Here is a 20,404-nt window from a genome sequence, read left to right on the forward strand (position 1 = left end):
CCAAAACCTTCATTCATGTTTCACAATACTGGAAAAAATTTAGTATTGTCAAAACGACGTCGGTTACGTGTATACACATTCATCTGTACTTCAAAATGCTGGATTTTTCAGTTAAGAAATTTGATTTTCCACTTTCGTATCTCAAGAACTACAAAACATATGCCAATTTTTTTTTGGCAATATATGCCTCACACACTACATATATTACTTCCATACAATTTCACTCCATATTTGTACCAAAAACTTTCAGTCAGGATTCATTTATATGAAAAAAGTTGGTGGTCTTAAACTTTTGGTAGGGACTGTATTTACTCCATGAAGTACATCATAGAATTTATAAACTTTTACAGCAGTGAGAAGTATCTAAGTCTATTTGCTTTTTACTAAAATATACGTATATATATATACACGAAGTGCATCCAGAAAGTAAGTTCCGATGGACTGTAAAATGAAAGACGAACACCAGAAGACAATGATTTTATTACTGTGGAGTTAGTGATACATAACTTACTTTTCAACATATGCACCATCCTTGTTGAGACATTTGTCGCAACACGGCACCAGCTTTTGTATAACTGTGTCAAAGAAGTCTGCCGCCAAGGACTAGAACCAGGATGTCACACCCGTCTGCAACTCAGCTGCGCTGTCTGGCCAGAAATCTTTTCAGGTGAAGGAACAGGTGGAAGTCGGAAGATATCCCAAACATATTGTTGCAGAGTAACCTGCGTGAGCCTTGCTGTATGGGGCGTGCGTTATCATGCAGTAATGTTATTCCTGCGCTCAGTATTCCACGTCTCTTGTTCTGGATTGCCATCCACAGTTACCGCAAAGTGTCACAATACCGTTCGTCAGTGAAGGTGTGCCCCTGGAGTAAGAACTGGATGAGGAGGACTCAGAAGACGATCTCATGCAGCGGGAAACGGGAGATCTGCGGAAACTGATATGAGAGTTCGGACATTGTGAACCGCCTGTTCTGCAACATTGCTTGCTGCACACTTTCCACCAAATCAGGCATCACCATGGCCACTACGGTGTTCGTTCGTTGTGCACATTGGTGTGGCCTACTGTGAAATTTCTGCACCATCTTCTGATCATTCCTTCACTCATGACATTCGGTCCATACACTTCACACAACTGCCGGTGGATCTCTGATGCCAAGAGCTTCTTAGAGTGGAGAAACCCGATTACCGTGCGTACCTTGCCCTCGGCGGTAAGACTGTATGCACGCAGCCATGTTTACCGTACCACAGTTCTCTCACCACTGACCCCACACGACTGTGCTCGTGCCAGGTTATGGCTTCGTGTTCCTCCTCCACTCCTGCACAAGCGCGTCCCGTTCTGACCACTCGTACCATCTTGGTGCACTTTTGGAACTTACTTTGTGGATGCACCTCGTATATAACTTGACCTTCTTACATTATAAAAGTGAATTTACAAAATATGTTACATAATACTGTATATAACAACTATGTAGACAACTTTTTCAAACAAACTGTAGCACCAGTTCATTAACTTTTCTCGCATTCCAAACTTTGTTTCTCTCTAGTTGTAAGTTTCAGACCATGCTGAACAGATGGCTTCATGCTTGCTCTGCTCCTTTCAAAGCAGCCTTTTGTAGTTCTTCTATTCTCTTGCTTGCTCTACGGGCTCTCCTTGCTTCAAGTTTCATCTGGAAATTCCTGTGAATCCTGTCTCGGTTTTGGATTCCTGTGTGAGCGATTCGCTCTATGATCTGGTGGTGCTCATGTGCCAACGATTCAGCATGGCTTCCTGGTTTGGTAAAAAAAATGAACATGTCAAAATACATTATGGCCAATAATTGTCTTTATTCTGAGCTTTCTTGCAAATGATAAATGAACCATCATTTGTTCCGACTTTTTAGAATATTAATATTAATTAAAAATTAACCAGCAGACCTGCATAAAATCAAGTTATGTCAAAATGTAGCTTGTTCAGTTCTGAGTTAATATATGGTAACAACATTTTATGAGTATGCCTTCATTTTTTTTATCATTGTGCGAACACACAAAAAAAGTGTCAGTTTTGTGGTGATTTTCCAAATTATCATTCTCTTTGAAATCCTATAAATTAAACTGTGTGGTCTGATCATGAAATATAAATACAGTGCAGGTAGAAAGGTTTAAAATAAAACTCTTAATTTTTAGTTGTTTTTTTTTAAATCGGTCAAAAATAAGTTCTTGTCGATTTTGTGAAACAGCTTTTTCTTAGTATTGGGTAGTTCTACAAATGCTATCTTCTTCTTGTTTTGAACCTCTTTGCAACTGTTTTTTTAAAAACATATTACCACTGTAGACTCACATTGTGAAACCGATTTTATACACATTAATATTAGGGCTGAGCTGATATCGGTATCGGAAAGTATCAGTTGAAATTTATCTGCCGATACCAGCCGATACTTGTCTGTCATATTGGTCATTACGGGGTTTGCAAAAATGGCGCAGGACACATTCATGGAGTACAATTATCCTGGAAATTATGCAAAATTCACACTTAATTTTTATTTTGCACCAATTTTGCATGAACAAAAAACTGTATTTTCTGACTACATAACATCTATTTTAATATTCTGATGTAATTCTTGAATATTCTAAACCAAATTTCTTAGTAAATTGATGCATATAATTGGAGAACATTTACATGCCAATATTGATCAATATTTTGAAAAAAAAAAAAATAATTATTGCAATTTTCAAGTATCAGTATCGATACCAATAGTGCAATACCACTCGGTTCAGAGTGGTATCGGCTCAACCCTAATTAATATTCAACACAGTAATGATATATGTTGAATGGGGCAACACTGCACGCACTGTCGCTGCCTGACGTGCAGTGAAAGCCTGCATATCCAACAGTTTAACACATATTTAATACAATGCTAACACAGTATGACATAATATGTTCATACTTTTTCATTGTTTTGTCCAAATTTCATTGGCGTTTCTATCGTAGTTAAGACTAAAAATTGAAGCTAATAAAGGCATATTTTAAAATCAAAATATTTACGGTTTCAATATTTTAAAATATATACATTTAGTCTCACAAAGCCATGCAAGTTATGGAATGCTATCAAAATGTTTGTGCCTGTTCGAACATAGAATTTGTTTTAATTAATGTAGAGTGGAAATTGCCAAAGAGTATGCACCATTTTAGCAGATTTTTGGTCTGTTGTTGACAGTAACACACACACGCACACACAGGTGTGAGCATATATATATTTTGTGAAAACTCACCATACATTTCAACAGCTGAAGGTAGAGGTGGCAGCTGGTCATTGGTGACTTCAGTAGGGCCCGCTTCCTTACTCTTAATGTAAAAAAATACTGTCAATTTTCATACTAAACAATACTATAATTACATGTAACTTACAAATAAGCATAATTTATGGTCAATGAAATTGATAAACTAATAAATTCTTTTTTTTTTTTTGGCAAGTTACTTAGAATTATTATATGTTCATGTAAGATGTGAATATGCTGCATGTTCTTTTATGCCATTGAAAGAAAATATATATGTACATAGTATAAACTAAAAATGCAAGCTGTGCATTTTATCAATTTTTCACTGACCTTAAGAGCAGAAGATGGAATGGAACAGCAAAGTTAAATGTTAATTGTGAAACTTTTTTGTGGGTTAAACCCTAGTTTTAAATTATCTTTCTTTCATTGTTGTTGATGGGAAATTGCACATGTTATGCATGTGTTTTAAAGCGAGGAGTGACAGGTTTGTACCAGGTGGGTATTTATTTCAATGTCATCTGAATGGGCACTGCTATTGAAAAAAAACTAAAACAGTGAGAGTATGAATTTCTCCCCATGTTACAAGTGGAAGCATTTTTAAGTTGATTAGTAAGCTAGATACGTTGTTTGAAAAATATGATAAGAATTTGCAGAATCCTATGTATTCCTTATGGAGAAAAGAAAGTTATCTTCAACTTCAAGGTACGACTAACCAAATGGAAATTTCTACTTTTCCATCTGCCAATCAAATCTTTAACCTGTCCTCCTTCTGTTCATGTGTTTTTCTGTGCCATCTGAAGTTTGATATTCCCGAGAGAACAAGTAAAATAATACTCCCATAAGTGTAATGCTAAGTTTTCTGCCCCTCCTACAACCATCCAGCATACAGACCTCTCTTTTCCCCAACTCGCCTCATTGAAAGGTCAGTGGGGAGGAGCAGTTTATGATCCTTGCATCTGGCTGGACATAAACTGTTCATCCTGTCCATTAATCAACTAAATATCAAACTATTAATATTTTTTTTATTTGTGATGTACCATACAAAAATGTTGATAGCTTCAGTTTGACGCATGGTCAAGCCATATATTTTATATAATTTCTACAATTGAGCATCTTCTACAAATGTTATTTTTAGTAGGGATGGGACCGATATCGGTGTACTGGTAAAATTACCAATTATTTTACCGATCCAATAAATATCTGATAATTTAGTGCAAAATTCTGCCATTTTGTTGCGATTTTTATGGATAATCTCCATGTCCTACTTTCTAAAAAAGTAAATGTCTAAATGTCCAACTTCTTTTTCACTGCAGTCACCTTGAAACACACATTTATTAAGGAGGACAATGTACCTTTCAGGTTCTTCAATGACCATTTCTAATTTTATATCGGATCGGTATAATATCGGTTATCGGTATCGGTAAATTTTATATCGGTACTTTATCGGTATCAGCTAGAATTTCATATCGGCCCATCCCTAATTTTTGGTATTTAGCATCGCTTTACCACTACTTTTGGCTAATTGCAACGATAAGGATGAGTGATCATTGGATGAAATTGATGAAGAGACATTCACCCATGCTGAGACTGGGGCCTGGAAACTTTGGTGGTGAATTCAAAAACTGTCTACTTAATGCACTTGCTCACCAACCTGGTGCTTGAACATCTTCCGTCTGTGCATGCCAGATTTTAGTATATAAATGTGTTGACCGGACAGTTGCATTTTTCTTCCTTTTTAAGTATTTCTCCCTCGTTTTCAAGAAAATATCGTTTTCCTATTGGCTGTTTATGTTAGGAGTGGGGGAACCACGCTACGTGTTTTTGGCGACATAAAAACTTCCACGTTGGCATTTTTAATTGTTGCCAACCTGAACTTTAGCTTACTATTGCTAATTAACATTGATGTGTTATGTAAATTATCAATTTTTCTTGTGTTATTTTATGTTATGAGTTTGTATTATTGTAAGACAGAACAATCTGTTATGCTGCGCCTCGCGCTTGAGGTAGCGGTTGGGGTCTTGCTATTAACTGTGAAGGCGGTGTGCGGACTCTCGTGTTAAATAAGTTGCTTATCACTGCCTACAAGCGTGCATGACCCAACAAATTATAATTTCTAACTTGTGCAAATCAGTATGTACGCGCGCGATTCGTGATTAAAGATTTTGGACATTTTAATTATAAAGTATTTGAATTTTATTTACTGTCACGTGTCGCAATTCGGTGGTTTCCTTCCTGGGGTAAGGGTGGATCGTCTTAATCCCGAACCCTGGGTGAGAACTGGTGCTCCCAACTGACCAGCCGGAGCAAGGAGCGGTGTGTTGCCTATTTGGATCTCCATACCCTGGAGTTATGAGTGGTGGCACGTTGCATTGTTTTTTATTACATTTCTGCAGTTACATTTTGATTGACAGACAAGACTACCACTCAAGCTTGTCAATGTTTCTTATAGTCCCAAGCAGATTTCTTGTACCCTGTGATTATCAGTAGCTACATGTATTGTGTCCACTTGTTTCTTAACTTTCGTTTCTGAACTAACATGTTCGATGGGTACATGCGACTATTATTTTGGGATAGAGGTAGTATATGCCCTCACTGAAACAGGCCTTTTAATTCTGTTCTGCATATCATGATTATGTACTCTAAAGGTAGTTCCAGATCAGGTCTGTGAACTTTCTTTTTTGAATTTCATCAGTTGCGTGTCTGTATATACCTTCAGCATATTTCATAAATCTTAATTTTTTTTTGATGCCTTGGTGACTAAGGACATTGAGAGGTTAACTCATGTTCTTGCCACCAAAGGTTCTGAATTTTGAGTTCTAGCCTGGCCATAAATGTTTCTTTGTGAGTGTTCCTTCATTGACATTTAACCATCATTCATCCTTGTTATTGCAATTAGCAATAGTAGCAGAAGCTTAATGCAAAATGAGAAAAATACAAAGTATCAATTTTTAATTACTACAACTACATGCTAAGCAAGGAATAATTAAATGAGTCCTAAACATAAATGGGCTATGATGAAATTCTAACCAATAATGATACAGCGTTATTACACAATTTAACAAACCCAGTGACCAATTTTCTACGAATGGTTCATTCGCCTCCTTAATTAATACCTATAACTTTGTGACTGCAATGGATGATATTCAGCGAACAACTTCCCCCACAATCATTGTGCAAAATCACGCTTCGCTGCCATATTTTGGGCAGAGTAGGAATCACCCTACTTTGAAGAAAGCATTGTATGTATTATCTTTGCCAAATTAATTCAAGGTATAATTATCATGATCATCTGAGGAATGTGTACAAATAAAACATTGCAAATTTCTCACTGTAAGAAAGCTTTTCATCCACTGTCCTTAACACGTGACAATATGTTTGCCTTGCGTTTGCTCGACTTCATGCTGTTTCATCCCAAAGTGCACTGTGTGATAACTTCAAGTTGAATATCATCAATTGTTTTTCCTTTAAGAAAATAAGTTGTGTATTTGAAAAGATTTACGAAACTATAGTACATGAATTATACTTTTGTGTGCATTTTAATAAATAGGAAATGGCAAAATTATGACTTGGTTACAGGCTATTTATAGAATTGATCAGTTTAGCACAATTATTGAGTTCCTCTATCAGCTGAGAATACTGAATATTTTCTCTCTCTTTCTTTTTTATATATGCATGCGCACACTTCGTGTATGAAGTAAATAATGTTTTCATAATAATTGTAATTTAATAAGAATAATTTATTGGTATGAGCTTGTATAAGCATGATAAAACAACTGCATTTTAAGCATTAGATGTAATTTCAGTCTTAAATTCTGACATCATATAGCATAATAAGCACAGCAACTGGTTGAAGCTGGCTTAATGTTGTTATTTCAAACTAAAAGTGTTTTATACTTGCACATAACATAAATGTAACATTAATAAGAAGTACTCTATTAGGTCATCTTTCAAGTCACTCTGCATGAATCACTTAGTTCCATTATTGTTGACAAATAGGCACTTCGGAGTAAAAATTGCATTATTATTACCTACATGGAGTTGAGTAATTGCCCTGAAATATCCCAATGGCAAGAAGTGGAACAAAATCACAACAGTTGACTGTATAAGACCCCAACTTAGAATTTTGAAAATGGCTTAAAGATGTTTCACAATAAAACCTGTAATGAAAACCTTGGCAGCTTGCACATTTTATACATAAAGGGTGATTCAAAAAGCGCGCCGGTTTGAAATCGCTCGGCATGTTGTTGTTACGTGGTTGGCAACAATGGTGTGTAGTACTATGTATTCTGAGAACCTTCCGATTAAAAAAAACGTTGGTTGAGAATCGCTCGCCATATTGTTGTCAACTGTGCACCATCAGAATTCAGTCTGTGTGTGAACATGGAACGATTCACAACGGAGCAACGTGTACTATTTGTGAAAACGTTTTATCAAAATGGAGAAAGTTGTGCTGCAACTGTCCGACGACTTCGTGCGAATTTTGGACATGATGAAGCACCAACAGTGCGCAGATTTATTAAAAAGTTCAATGAAACAGGAATAACAGTCAACTTGAAAACATCTGGGCATCCGCTTTCTGGACAGTCTGTTGAAAACATTTCATTGGTTCGTGACGGTGTGATTGTTAGTCCAAAAGAAATCGGTTCGTCACCCTTCCCAACAATTGGGCATAGTATATTCTTCACTGTGGTGAATTCTTGTCCATGATCTCCATTACCACCCTATAAAACTCAGTTAACCCAAGAACTGAAAGTGCCCGATCACCAGAAGAGGCAAGATTTTGTTGGCTGGTTTCTGAGAAGACAACAGGAGGACGACGGCTTTGCGAGGAAAATCTTCTTCAGCGACGAATCACACTTCCACTTAAACGGTTGTGTCAACAAGCAAAATTGCTGTATCTGGGGATCAGAAAATCTGTACACGGTTCATGAAAGGGAAATGCATCCACAGCGAGAGATGGTTTGGTGTGGCTTTTGGGCAGGTGGTGTCATCGGCCCTTATTTATTTTTTATTTTTGAAGATGAAGCAGGACAAGCAGTGACAGTTAATGGAGATCGATACCGTACACGTCCGGCGAAACAATTGCATTGCTTCTCGGGAAGTTCCTGGATCGGTTCATCTCCCTTCGTGGTGACCAGCAATGGCCCACAAGGTCATGTGATTTAACCCCTTGCGATTTTTTTTCCTTTGGGGTTATGTTAAGTCTTTGGCGTATGTCAATAAACTCCGAAACATCAGCGAGTTGAAGAATGAAATTCGATGAGTTATCAGCAAGATCGACATGCAAGTTTGTGAGGCTGTGATCAACAATTTCACGAAGAGAGTTTTGTCGTGTCAGCAAAGTAGAGGGGGTCATATGCCCGATATAATTTTCCATGCCTGAAATGGGAAGTGTTGATTAACATGTTTCTGTCCTTGGTACATGTATTTTTTCCAAATAAAGTTCGTATTTTGATATATTAAAACCGGCGTGCTTTTTGAATCACCCTTTATTATGTTTCAGATTTAGTAAGCACATATAGATATGCTTCAAGATCATAAATTTGTATTTTAACTTAGGAAAAGACCATATTTCAGAGACATTTTCTCCTACTAAGAATAAAATATTGTTACCACATTATATTTTTTTAAAAAGCAGTGCAATATAATTGTGTATTTTATGATTTGTACACTTTAAACATTTTATTGGGTGAAAATTACTTAGAATATGTATAACATTAAATTAGATAGGCAAAGAAGTTTTCCATAAACTCAACTTTTTAGAAGACATTATTTAGAGAGTATTACAGGTGAATATCAAACTGCATTGTTAAAATTGCCCCAAACTCGAATCCAGTAGTAACACTGTCAAACCTTGTTTCCATTTTTAATAAAACACTTAAATGCTAACCAAGGCAAAATTTATTGTAAAAATATACACTGGTGGAAATGCTACATTTATAGTGTATTATTTACAATGAATTTTGCCTTGATCAGCATTTTAGTGTTCTAATCCAGTGTTAACACTCTAGCATGGAGCTAATTTTACAATTATATTTAATTATTTTTTAGGTAAGGGCACAACTTATTTGACGATTGAAACATGTTTTAATAATTTATATTATGGTGTGGCCACAATTAACACATTACACTGTCTGTGGTGATAGGGACATGGTCGATGACTGTTCATGGATTGACGTGATGTAACTTGCCTGTTTTAATAAAGACATTTATTTTTATTTCATGCAAGATAGGTTTTTATTTATTTATTTATTCACATAAACATAAAACATAGAGAGGTCTTTCTCAATTTGTTATCTTATTCTTTTACATAAGTTCATTGTGCTGTGCATTCATAATTCCTTCATATTTTTTCTGCCTGCATGTTATTGATCTGGAACTTTCTCTTTCCATTAAGTTATGATTAGGTTTTATAGATGAAAGCTGCCTAACTATTCAGTCTGTGATTGTTAGGTTAGTTCAGTTTAGTTGAGAGTGAGGTTAGGTCAGGTTGTCTTCTACATGCAGGATTATAACACAGTTACAGACAACATATAACATCAAATCATATGAACTTACACTTCTCTCCTCCAGTTCTAAGAGAAGAGCATCATTCTCATCTTCTAGTTCTTCCAATATCTCCATTGTAACCTGTGTGGGGGACGGAGAACAAATGAACTTCAGAGTAAGAACCAAAGACTGAATAATTATGCAGAACAACAAGCAAGAAGCCATCATTTGTAAAATGTGTTCTCTCATAAAATCCACTGTTACTTCTTTAGAAGCAATAAAACAAACATTTTGAAGGTATTTTTTGTTATGAAAAATGCGAATTCATATTTGCAAAATGCCTAATATCACATGTAACAAGTGAACATTTTACAAAGAGATTCAACACCAGAATTCCAAAATAAAACTGTAGATGCATCAGAATTGTAGGAGAACTTGTAAACAGTTTATTTCCCTTCACAAAAAGGAAAAACTTCAAATGCAGGAAGTTTGCATGCACAGGAAAATTCACATGAGATGCAATGTGAAAACAAACATTATTGTGTCTGTTGTTTTAACTTTTCCATTGATAAAACACAGCAAAACAGTAAAATAGAAAAGGCCACAAATGTAATACCACATCCAATAACAACATGATGGAGCAGCAACACAGACCATATAGAAGAGAGTCAAGCAAAATATAAGCAGATGAGATTGTGTCCATTAGAAGAATGAGAGCAAAAACAAGAGAAGATGACTTCATAAACGATGTTATAAGAAACACTGATAAGCAAAATATAAATAAAATGGTAGATTGAATCACTATATAACAACCTTTAATGCCTTGTAACTGCGAAACTCAATATCAAACAAATTTATTCTTAGAATGTTCTTTAGTAGAGGGAAATAATGTATTCAGGCTTAATATGAAACAGAGCTCCTTGAACAATATCTATGCCTTCCTTACTTTCCTAAGAATAGTACAATATGGATATTATGTGGTTTTGCTGGAAGATACGAACTACAATATAACAGAAGAAAAAAATTAACTGATGCAACTAACTGTAAGTTGTATGAAATGTGTGTACGTGCAATGGAACCTCGATATTATGTATTACAGGGGACTAAGGTGGAAAAAATGGACAATGTACAATCCGGGAAAAAATTATGACATTTGCTCCATTGGAGCCATGAAGAATACATGTATAATGCTGGAAAAAGTTAGATCCGGGAATGTAAAATTGGGGTTAATGGCATAAACTGTGCTAATGTAAAGAAACTTGTAACAGTATTTTAAAAAAAGCAATTGCTGTAAATATCTAATATCAGAAGGTGTAGACGACTAATAAATAAATAAATGAAACACTATGGCAATACGAAGAACATCAATAAAGAGAAGATGAAGAGAGAAGCTGAAAAAGAAGTGGATAGTCACAGTTAAGATGGAAGTTGATCCAACTGAAGAATGAAATATGTACCGTGTATAATATAGTGGAGAGTTTTTGTTTATCAATACCTGAAAGATACGCAGAAATGACAACTGACAATGATGATTTACAGACAGTGCATGACTTAAAAGTGTAGTAAAAGGAGATAGCACTGGTCATACATGTTGCATATATTGCGTCAACTTGTTGGTATCATAGAGACAGGTCACGTTTGTGAACAACTTGTAGTTTCTTTGTATGTACTGTACAATCGGTACTGTAGTATTGATACAAGGAAAATAAGTGTTTCATCCCATTGCTCATGATTTTAGAAAAAAAGGTTTGTGACATGATATTTTTTACGTAGAAACAACAATGATATTTTTTATATCAAACTTTGAATAGTGGCTACACTTGAGGGGCCACCCTCTCCACTTCCACTCTAAAGAATAATCTGAAGCTAAATAATGTTTACCCTATAACCGTGCACTATACATATGACATAGGTCATATTAAAAATGTTACAGCTTCTCACAAAATATTCTTGCCTGTTTCAGTAATGTGAGTTTACTAGTTAATAATATTAAAGAAATACGGACAAGGGGAAATTATATCTTTGTTTTTGTTGAATATTGGGCTGACAGTGAATATTCCTAGTGCATATTTTTGGGTGGGATTGCAATAAAGACTTTTTATTTCAATAAAAATACAATCCTGTATTGTTGCATACTTAAACTCCATTAGTATCTTTCCTTGAGCATCCCAGAATTTCTTCTTTGTAGCTGATCAGTGTTAATTGATTCATGTTGAGATGTTGGAATTTTAATCACAGTTTTTAGTTTCTTTATACCTACATTTCAGACTGGTTGTGCCTCCATTCTCGGGGTAGTGTGTTTTGTCTCTAACTAGTTGTCAATCAGTAGTCCCCAAAAGGCATGGATATGTGGATATATGTTGTTATAGTGTCAAGTATGATATAAGCATTAGCATGCAATGTTAGACATTATGCATTGTCTAGTGCTTTAAACTATACTTATTATAACACTACGTTTCGAGAGAGCACGTCTTCAGGTGAAATTTCTTTTGTCTGTGGAGGGGATCGAACCTGTGGTTTTATTACAAATTCAGTGCTCTAACCAACTAATCCACTGCACGTTGTCATTCACTAATATATTTACTGTAGTAACAGACAATTGGCAAACGCTTCTGCTTACCTTCTGCTTTATAAGGCTCAGTCTCTCCCGTTTTAAGCCCAGTGCAGCTTCCCTTACCCTGGCTTCCATTTCTTCTAAGTCATGTCGTATGGAAGTGTTAATAACCTACAAAGAGATCATATATGACTTTCATGCAGCATAAATTCAGTCTTACCCCCTGCATATCATAGCAACATGTCATGAAGGCACAGGGGGGGATGATGTGGAGACAAGGCCCCCATACAATATTGGCCATTAGTGGAGTGTGATTGCACCATGCTCATTTGCCTTTACACCTCCACCAGGATTGCCATTTGTTAGAGGCTGGGTGAACACCAGAGTCGCTCCATTCAGGTACCAGTATATTGGTGGAAATATTTTCACCAGAAATCACCTACCTCTGAAGTCCAACTGAAGTCTCCCATGTGGCAGTCAGATGATGTACCAACTGGACAACCTCAGCTCTGTTATAACTACTAGAGAGTGTAATTAATCAATTAATTAACTGGAGAATAAATAGTTGACATAAGATTCCAACATACAGCGCCTATACATAAAATGAACATAAAAATAGTAGCATGTAGTAATAATAATAATAATAATAATATATCTTTATTGAGCGGGCAAGTTTCAGCGTACTCTGTTTTCCCACCTAAGTGTAATTGCATAGATCAGCACATGAAAATAACAAAAATACATACACTTTCCCCTAAAATGAATCTAGTGAGAAAAAATACAAAAATTATAAATGTATAAAGGTTAATGCTTGAAAAATCATGTTTGAATTGTTCCTTACTAATTGTATTTTTAATAATACAGTTATGATATACTGAAAACCAATATAAATTATTTCTTAGTTAATACTACATTTAGGAGAAGTAGTTATATTATTTATGCAAACTCCATAAATATACTGTCATACTTTAAAGTGGTATTACGTATTAAATATTTCTTACTTATAATTGTTTATGTAGATAACAGAATTATGGTGGTTATTAATAGTATTGCTTATCCTGACAATGTTATTTTAATATTTTTGTTTTGGAAAAAATAGCATAGTGAGAGAGGTCTTTTATGTGCATCTTACACAATAGTCAACAATATATGTAATCAGTGAATAATAATAATAATTCATTATTATTATTATTATTTATTATGTCAATAGGGTTACAATTAAGCCATACATTTCATTTTGAACAATATTAGTACAAATAATGACTTGATGCCCTATGCTGTAAAAAATATACAAAATCAGTCATTGATAACAGTGGGAGTGTTTGACAAAGTTGCTAACAAGAATTAGGAACAGATATTTAAAATTGTTTTTTAAATATATAATTTTTTTTAAAATATTTTTTGTGCTGGTTTGTTCTAACTTTATCTACAAAAGTGACTACAAACTTTGGTTGAACTGTTCGCAATGTAATTATTGAATTTACCTGTTTAATCCACTCGAGCAGCGCTGCTGATCTCTGTTGAAAAAGAGAGTAACATTCTCCAGCATGTGCATGTCGCTCTTCCGTCTGCATGTCAGTGAATATGTACTCAATAGCCTGAAGGGAGAAGCAGAGTTACTAAATATTATATAACATGTTCATATGCTTGTGCATATGTGCAAGAAACTTGAAATATCAGTATTCTTGAAGTAACTAACTAACTCTCTAGCGTTCTTATGCCCGAAGGTTCATGGCTGCAGCAACACAGGCCTTCCATCTGTCCCTATCGTGAGCAACATCTATATACTCTTTTCCATCCCTACCAATTTTCTTTAGGTCCATCTCAACATTATCCCTCCATCTTCGTCTTGGTCTACCTACTGGTCTCTTACCATCAGGTTTCCCAACGAGAATCCTATAAACTCTCTTTCCTCTCCCATTCGTGCCACATGGCCTGCCCACCTAAGTCTTCTTGATTTAATCATTCTAATAATATCTGGACATGAGTACAAATTATGTAGTTCTAAATTATGTAACCTTCTCCACTCACCTGTCTCTTCATCCCTTTTAGGCCCAAATATTATCCTAAGAATATTATTTTCCAATACTCTCAATTTATGTTCCTCTTTCAATGTAAGGGACCAAGTTTTGCATCCATATAATATTGCAGGAAAAATTACTGTTTTGTATATTTTAACTTTTAGTTCCTTAAATATTAAACGAGACGACAAAAGTTTATAAAGAGAAAAGTAACATGCATTTCCTGAATTAAGCCTGCTTTTTATTTCCTCTTTAATATCATTTTTATTTGTTAGTATTACTCCTAAGTACTTGAATTTGGAAACTCGTTCAAACGAGTTGTTATCAATAATTATAATTATATTGTATTCTTGAAGTACAAATTAAATTGTTGGTTCTACCTAAAGAGCTCTGATGTAGTGCAAGTGGCCCTGTGCTTGATTCATGGTGAAAGCACAAACACTTGGAGTTAACAGCATCATTGTGGATCCACTTAAAAACCATAGTAGCAGATTCACATCTTAGTGGCCACGAAACACCAGTGATGGGAATGATCTGCTTACTATGCATCATACAACAAAAACGTACTTAGCAGGTCTAGGCACTCAATGGGCTCTGCACACCACCTAGTTTAGTTTAGTAGATTGTACCTAAGTGTAAGGAGATTGTTTTGGAACAAGGATCCAATACAAGAAGGTAATCTCGGCATCAGAGAATGTTTGGTGGTTGCTTTCGATCTTCCCACCAAAGTTCCTGTGCCGACCTCCATTGTGGAGTGGTTAACACAGCATGCTATGAATAGGGTGACCATAATATTTTGACCCAAAAACGGGACGCCTCAAGGATGTAAGTTTACCCCCATCCGAAAAACTGCAACCATAGAACTATTATTATTATTATTATCATCATCATCATTATTAGTTATAGTATGCATCACATAAATGATACATTATAAACAACAAATAAAATATGATCTCTCATTATGAAAAGGATAATTGTGAGTGCACTGGTCAGCCTTTGATGTTAGGCCTACGCTAAAGTTGAAGAATGCCAGAACTGTTCATAATATCTCCTCCTCCCCTCCCAAACTCACACCCCCAACTCTCGGTAAAGTTAACTCGTACCAACAAGATAGACTTCATTGTTGAAACATGTAAGCAAGATTTTTTCATATGTCCACATATTGTTTAGGATTTAGCAAACACGCTCAACGGGAGTGGATGTGCAGTCACGGACACTTCTGGATGCAATTGGCTTCCAATTGAACCATTATAACCCAGAAGTGTTCATAACTGTTAGAGTACTGCATTGGACCACTTTTGCTCGAAAATATTCGATCGAATCTCCCACGCTCGAGCGTAATTCGCTCGAATATATAGAATATCAAATATAATTTCAATGGGACAATAATCGTACAAATTAATATGCAAAAATCCGTCCCGGTAGTTTCAGCCCATAATCATCTATTCATTTTCATATATTGCTATGTGTTGTAAAGATGGACTAAATTACATTTTAACATGAAAATGATGACTGTGTTCACTTCAGTTTCAATTTCAATGCATCTTTCACTTCACGATCCATGTTTGAAGGGCCAATACTACAGAAAAATTACGGTTACACGTGAACTATTGGGTTTCGAGCGTATACTGATCGTTTTGCCTGTTCGAGCGAAATTCGCTCGTGACGTCATGGTGATCGAAGTGCTGTCAGTTCGTAACGCTATCTAGCGTCGTCCGTGCGAACTATTTGCCGGTCGAGCAAAAAACACTCATTGCAGCACTCTAAATTAACTGTACTAGGCAAGCACAACACAATTCCCACCGTATTCAGAAGTTTGTCATACTTTTATATGGTCCTCTTCTAACTTACCAAAAAATCTGTACCCATTTATCAGACAAGCAAACTTTATTTTTATTTTCTTTCCAGTCTTTTTAAAGTTGTGTTACGATTCCTCTTGATCGAACGGTTTTGTTTTGTCTTCTGAACTAGAAAATATATTAGAATTCACTAATTCATTAGGAATTTTCTTTTGATTTTGTGTAGAGACGCAGGAATTTAAAATTCTTAGTGCAGGCCCGCATTGAAACGACATGTACGCTTCTTGGTCATACTTATTCGCTGCTCTAGAAATAACGGAACCCACACAAAACAAAATCCGCGACGCGAAACAACTTAAACAGTAAACTGCTGCCTGCTCGAATCTTCTCGGCGAAATTGTAGCATCTGGATTGTTATAACATGTTGTGATGTGCGTATTACTCACTGCTAAATAAAAATAAATCAATTAGATCAATTACTTACGTGTGTGAGAGTACGAAATGTCGATCAAAACAACGTTTCAGAGGTCAAGACTGACTCCTTCTTCAGGTAGAACATTTCGTACTCGCACATAAGTAATTGATCTTTGATCTTTTTAACGATTTCATTTTACTGGATTGTCATGCGCAATTAGCCAAAAGTGACAGAAAAGCGACACTAAATAATAACAAATTTCTATGAATAACTTGAAACAGAGTTTCCATGACACTAGTTTACAAATTCCATCGACTTTTTTTTAGCATGAAATATCTCAAATTTTGATTTAATTTTCGAGTTAACTTCTATGTTTTTATAAAATGGGACATATTGAGGATTGAGGACGTCTCCTAAACGGGACTGTCCCGGTCAAAACAGGACATATGGTCATGGCAACCTGAACATGGATGTTGTTTGTGAGTGTTCCTTCATCAACTTCTTCATATCATTCATCCTCATCTTCGCAATTAGTCAATAGTAGCAGAAAAGTGAAATAAAATGAACCAAATCAATCAATCAATCAATTAATCAATCAAAACCAAAGTTCCTGGGTTTCCTCAGCGTCTCAGACAAAAGTAGCACAAAAAGTGATGCTAAATAACAAAAAGGTAATAGTCGTACATTACACATACTATGTACCTATATAGAACATAGGATTGGACGATGATTTTTTTTTTTTTTTTTGTTATTTAGCATCACTTTTGTGCTACTTTTGTCTATTTGAGACGATGAGTATGATTGATGATTAGGGACACTCGTAAAGAACACACATGTCCATGTCAATACTTAGGCCGTGTCCGAAAGGTGCAAGACCGTACTTGAAGCGAGCATCCTCCGAGTATGGTCTTGGAGTGTGATCTTCAAGTCGTGGACTGGAAATGTTGTCTTTCGAATTGCACTTCGACTGCAGCGCCAAATACGATCAGGAGATAAAACTGAGTACTCGTTGTTTTCCTCGCCATTTAAACACTTGTTTTTCACAATAGACATCACATAGCATTTTCAAATGCTCGTACACAAACATTTCCACACATTAGAAGAACTATAACCAACAACTTGCTGGCCAATAACGTATATCTACCTGTACTGCCCGCTTTCTATGTCCATGGTTTTAAACAAATGAACAACGAGTGTGGAAACCACGTGACCTAGTCACCAACCATCTGTACTGCACGCTGTGCACTTGCGTCCTTCTGTTCTTGGCGTTTTCGAACTGTACTAGGTGACGTCACTTCAGCCAAGACCATACTTCAAGTCTGCACTTTGTACCTTTCGGACAGAGCCTCTGGCTGGGATTGAACCCAGGATCCCCTTGGCATCGTAGTATGCTATGCTAACCACTCTACCACAAAGGTCCGCATGGACCGTGAAGGAGAGTGCCAAATGAAAGATGAGATTCTGTAGTGTGTGGGAGTTGTGAAGCTTCAAACGCAATTGATGTGGTTTGGGCATATGAAAAGGATGAAGTGGGAAAGATTTGCAGCTAGAGGCATAATTATATAATAGCATGAAACGGCTGAGGGAAAGACAAACGATCGAGTTGGTAGAAAGATTAGGTGTGGAGAGTGAGAAAAGGAGAAGAATGCAGGATTGGAACATAGTTGAAAGCAGGGTCGTCATTAGGAATCAAAAGGTAATGTCTAAACTACATCTAAAGCCCTGTATTTTGAAGAGGGAAAAAAATATAGAAAATTTCCATTTCTCATAAAATTCAACAATAAAACCAACTTGGTTATCAGTGATTATGTATCTTATTTTAACAATTGTTATCTACATACACACATAGGTGTGTAGCCAGAGACAAAAATTGACAGCATGTAGAGAACATCAAGGCAAGCAATTGTTATTAATAACTTTTGCTACACTGGTCGAAGTTATTCTAAAATTTACAATATTCTAACGTTAAAATTGAACAGTCTGTGTATTCATTTACAAAAATGGGACATAACCATTGCTTTCCATGAGCTTAGCTGCTTGGTAGCTGCTTAAAACCCCTTACAGCTTACCCTCTTCCCACAAATATCCTATGTTCTTGATTTTTAAACTGCTGTATAAATTACTGATCTGAATGTTATGAGTAGTATTACTATTGTTATTATTATTATTGCTGCTATTAGAATGTTTTTACTAATACTATTTTTGGTTCTTTCAGCTCCTTGTGTTTGCTAAATTTCAACTACATTAAAACCTATCTTTGTGGAAAACTGTAGGCCTCTGGAAATCTGGGCGAGTCACATTTACACTTTATTTAATTGTTCAAATTGTCAGTTAACTTATTTCTCATGTAGGGCTACATCCTTCCCCCAACTCCTAATGTTTCTGACAAAAGTGTAAGGGTATCATTATTGTTGGATTATGTGCGATTAGTGTGTCAAGGTAGAACGGGAGCTACCAAGCAGTTATGAAATTTCAAAAACATGTGGAATATTATGAAAACTGGAGCTGATACCGGTAATTTATTTTGCTAAAGGCAGTGAATGTCAGTTCTCAGTGCCGATTACTATGTGCTTACCTTCAATAGAGTGGCGATTTCCTTTGCTGTGCAATATGGGAATTTAATGTTCGATAAACATTGTTGAGCACCTTGCATATTGTGAGCTGATTCTTGCAACAAATTTCTTGCTTCTTCAGCAAGTTGATATTTCACATCTTTGGACCTGAAATTAGATAAATTTAGGTTTGTTTATAGCAAAGAATCTTTGCGTGCTGAAATACATAGCCAAAATGCAATTTAGTACTGTTAAGCGACTGGTTGAATTAAAATAGTTGGATGTGTCGGAACATTAGGCCATTTTGTACCCTTCAATGTATACGGGAAAATATACATTTAAAATTTAAAACAAGGGATGTCAAAAACCTCTTGGGAAAAAATTAAAGTGCATGGTTGTGAAGTGGCCTGCACAAGACAAGCACAACACGTTAAAAAGTAAGAAAATGGTAAAAGCTTCCTCATAGACAGTGGACGAGTCCAGTTCTTCGCTAGATGCTAAGAACATTTGGTAAAACATTGTCGTCATCGCCCAACAGAGATGACGAAGATTAAAAGTCTTCCCGAGGCACATTCAACAAGAATATGCCGAATACTGAAAACAACATCACAAGGACAACACATCGGAGGGTCTAGCCCTTGCAGCCCATGGGTAAGATGGCTGTGTCCAATACGCAGTCGAGTGATAAGAACTTCTTCTCGATGAGAGTGACGGGACGCCATGCACCTATGGTGGGCTTAATGGCATGAAGCTTGTTCCACGTTACCGTATCCCACTCTTCCTGCCAAGTGTCAAGAAGGCAGCAACGAAACCATTCTGCAAGTCGAACTGGCAGAAGGTGGACGAGAACGTCGCCGTCTGCATCAGCAGATTTGGCTGCAGCATCGGCTGCTTCGTTCTCCTTTATGCCCACGCCACTAGAGACCCAGCAGAAGTGGACATTAGCACTGGCAGATAAAGGCAGTAGCGTACGCAGGATTTTATCAAGGGGGGTGGGGGTTATTTCTAAAACTTTCTCCAAATTCACATTACCATTGTTTTATTATACTTTAATTAAATAATAATAATCACAATTAATTAACAATACTTATAATTAATTAATTAGCTGAATTACTACTAATAATACTACTAATACCACTACTACTATTAAGTACTAGAGATCTACATAAATATAGTATTTACGAAAGCAATAGAACAATATCACTTTCTAGTCATTCGATTTTCATCAAATTCTGGGAGCATTTTTTTCTTTGTTACGAAATAATTGTCTGGTCAACGAGGTGAGACATTTTAAGTGTGAAGAAAATCCACAAAAAC

At 36.0% G+C, this 20,404-nt stretch overlaps 1 protein-coding gene across 3 annotated transcripts in view; it reads right to left on the minus strand.

The window, feature by feature from the left end:
• Window positions 1–937: 937 nt before the first annotated feature.
• Window positions 938–20,404, minus strand: part of synr (BH3-only protein sayonara) — an 85,885-nt gene continuing 66,418 nt past the window's right edge. The window contains exons 8-13 of one of the 3 annotated variants that reach the window (XM_083142558.1): window positions 19,111–19,255; window positions 13,785–13,898; window positions 12,367–12,471; window positions 9,816–9,887; window positions 3,252–3,324; window positions 938–1,770 (exon numbers count right to left, since the gene is read on the minus strand). In XM_083142558.1, the coding sequence (XP_082998684.1) occupies window positions 1,580–1,770; window positions 3,252–3,324; window positions 9,816–9,887; window positions 12,367–12,471; window positions 13,785–13,898; window positions 19,111–19,255 (700 nt within the window). In that variant the 3' untranslated portion in view covers window positions 938–1,579. The remainder of the gene's footprint in view (window positions 1,771–3,251; window positions 3,325–9,815; window positions 9,888–12,366; window positions 12,472–13,784; window positions 13,899–19,110; window positions 19,256–20,404) is intronic. The other 2 variants (XM_083142559.1, XM_083142560.1) reach the window with 2 other exon arrangements.

The sequence above is a fragment of the Lepisma saccharinum genome, chromosome 21 (assembly GCF_977018435.1).
Source record: "Lepisma saccharinum chromosome 21, izLepSacc3.1, whole genome shotgun sequence".
Lineage (NCBI taxonomy): Eukaryota > Metazoa > Arthropoda > Insecta > Zygentoma > Lepismatidae > Lepisma > Lepisma saccharinum.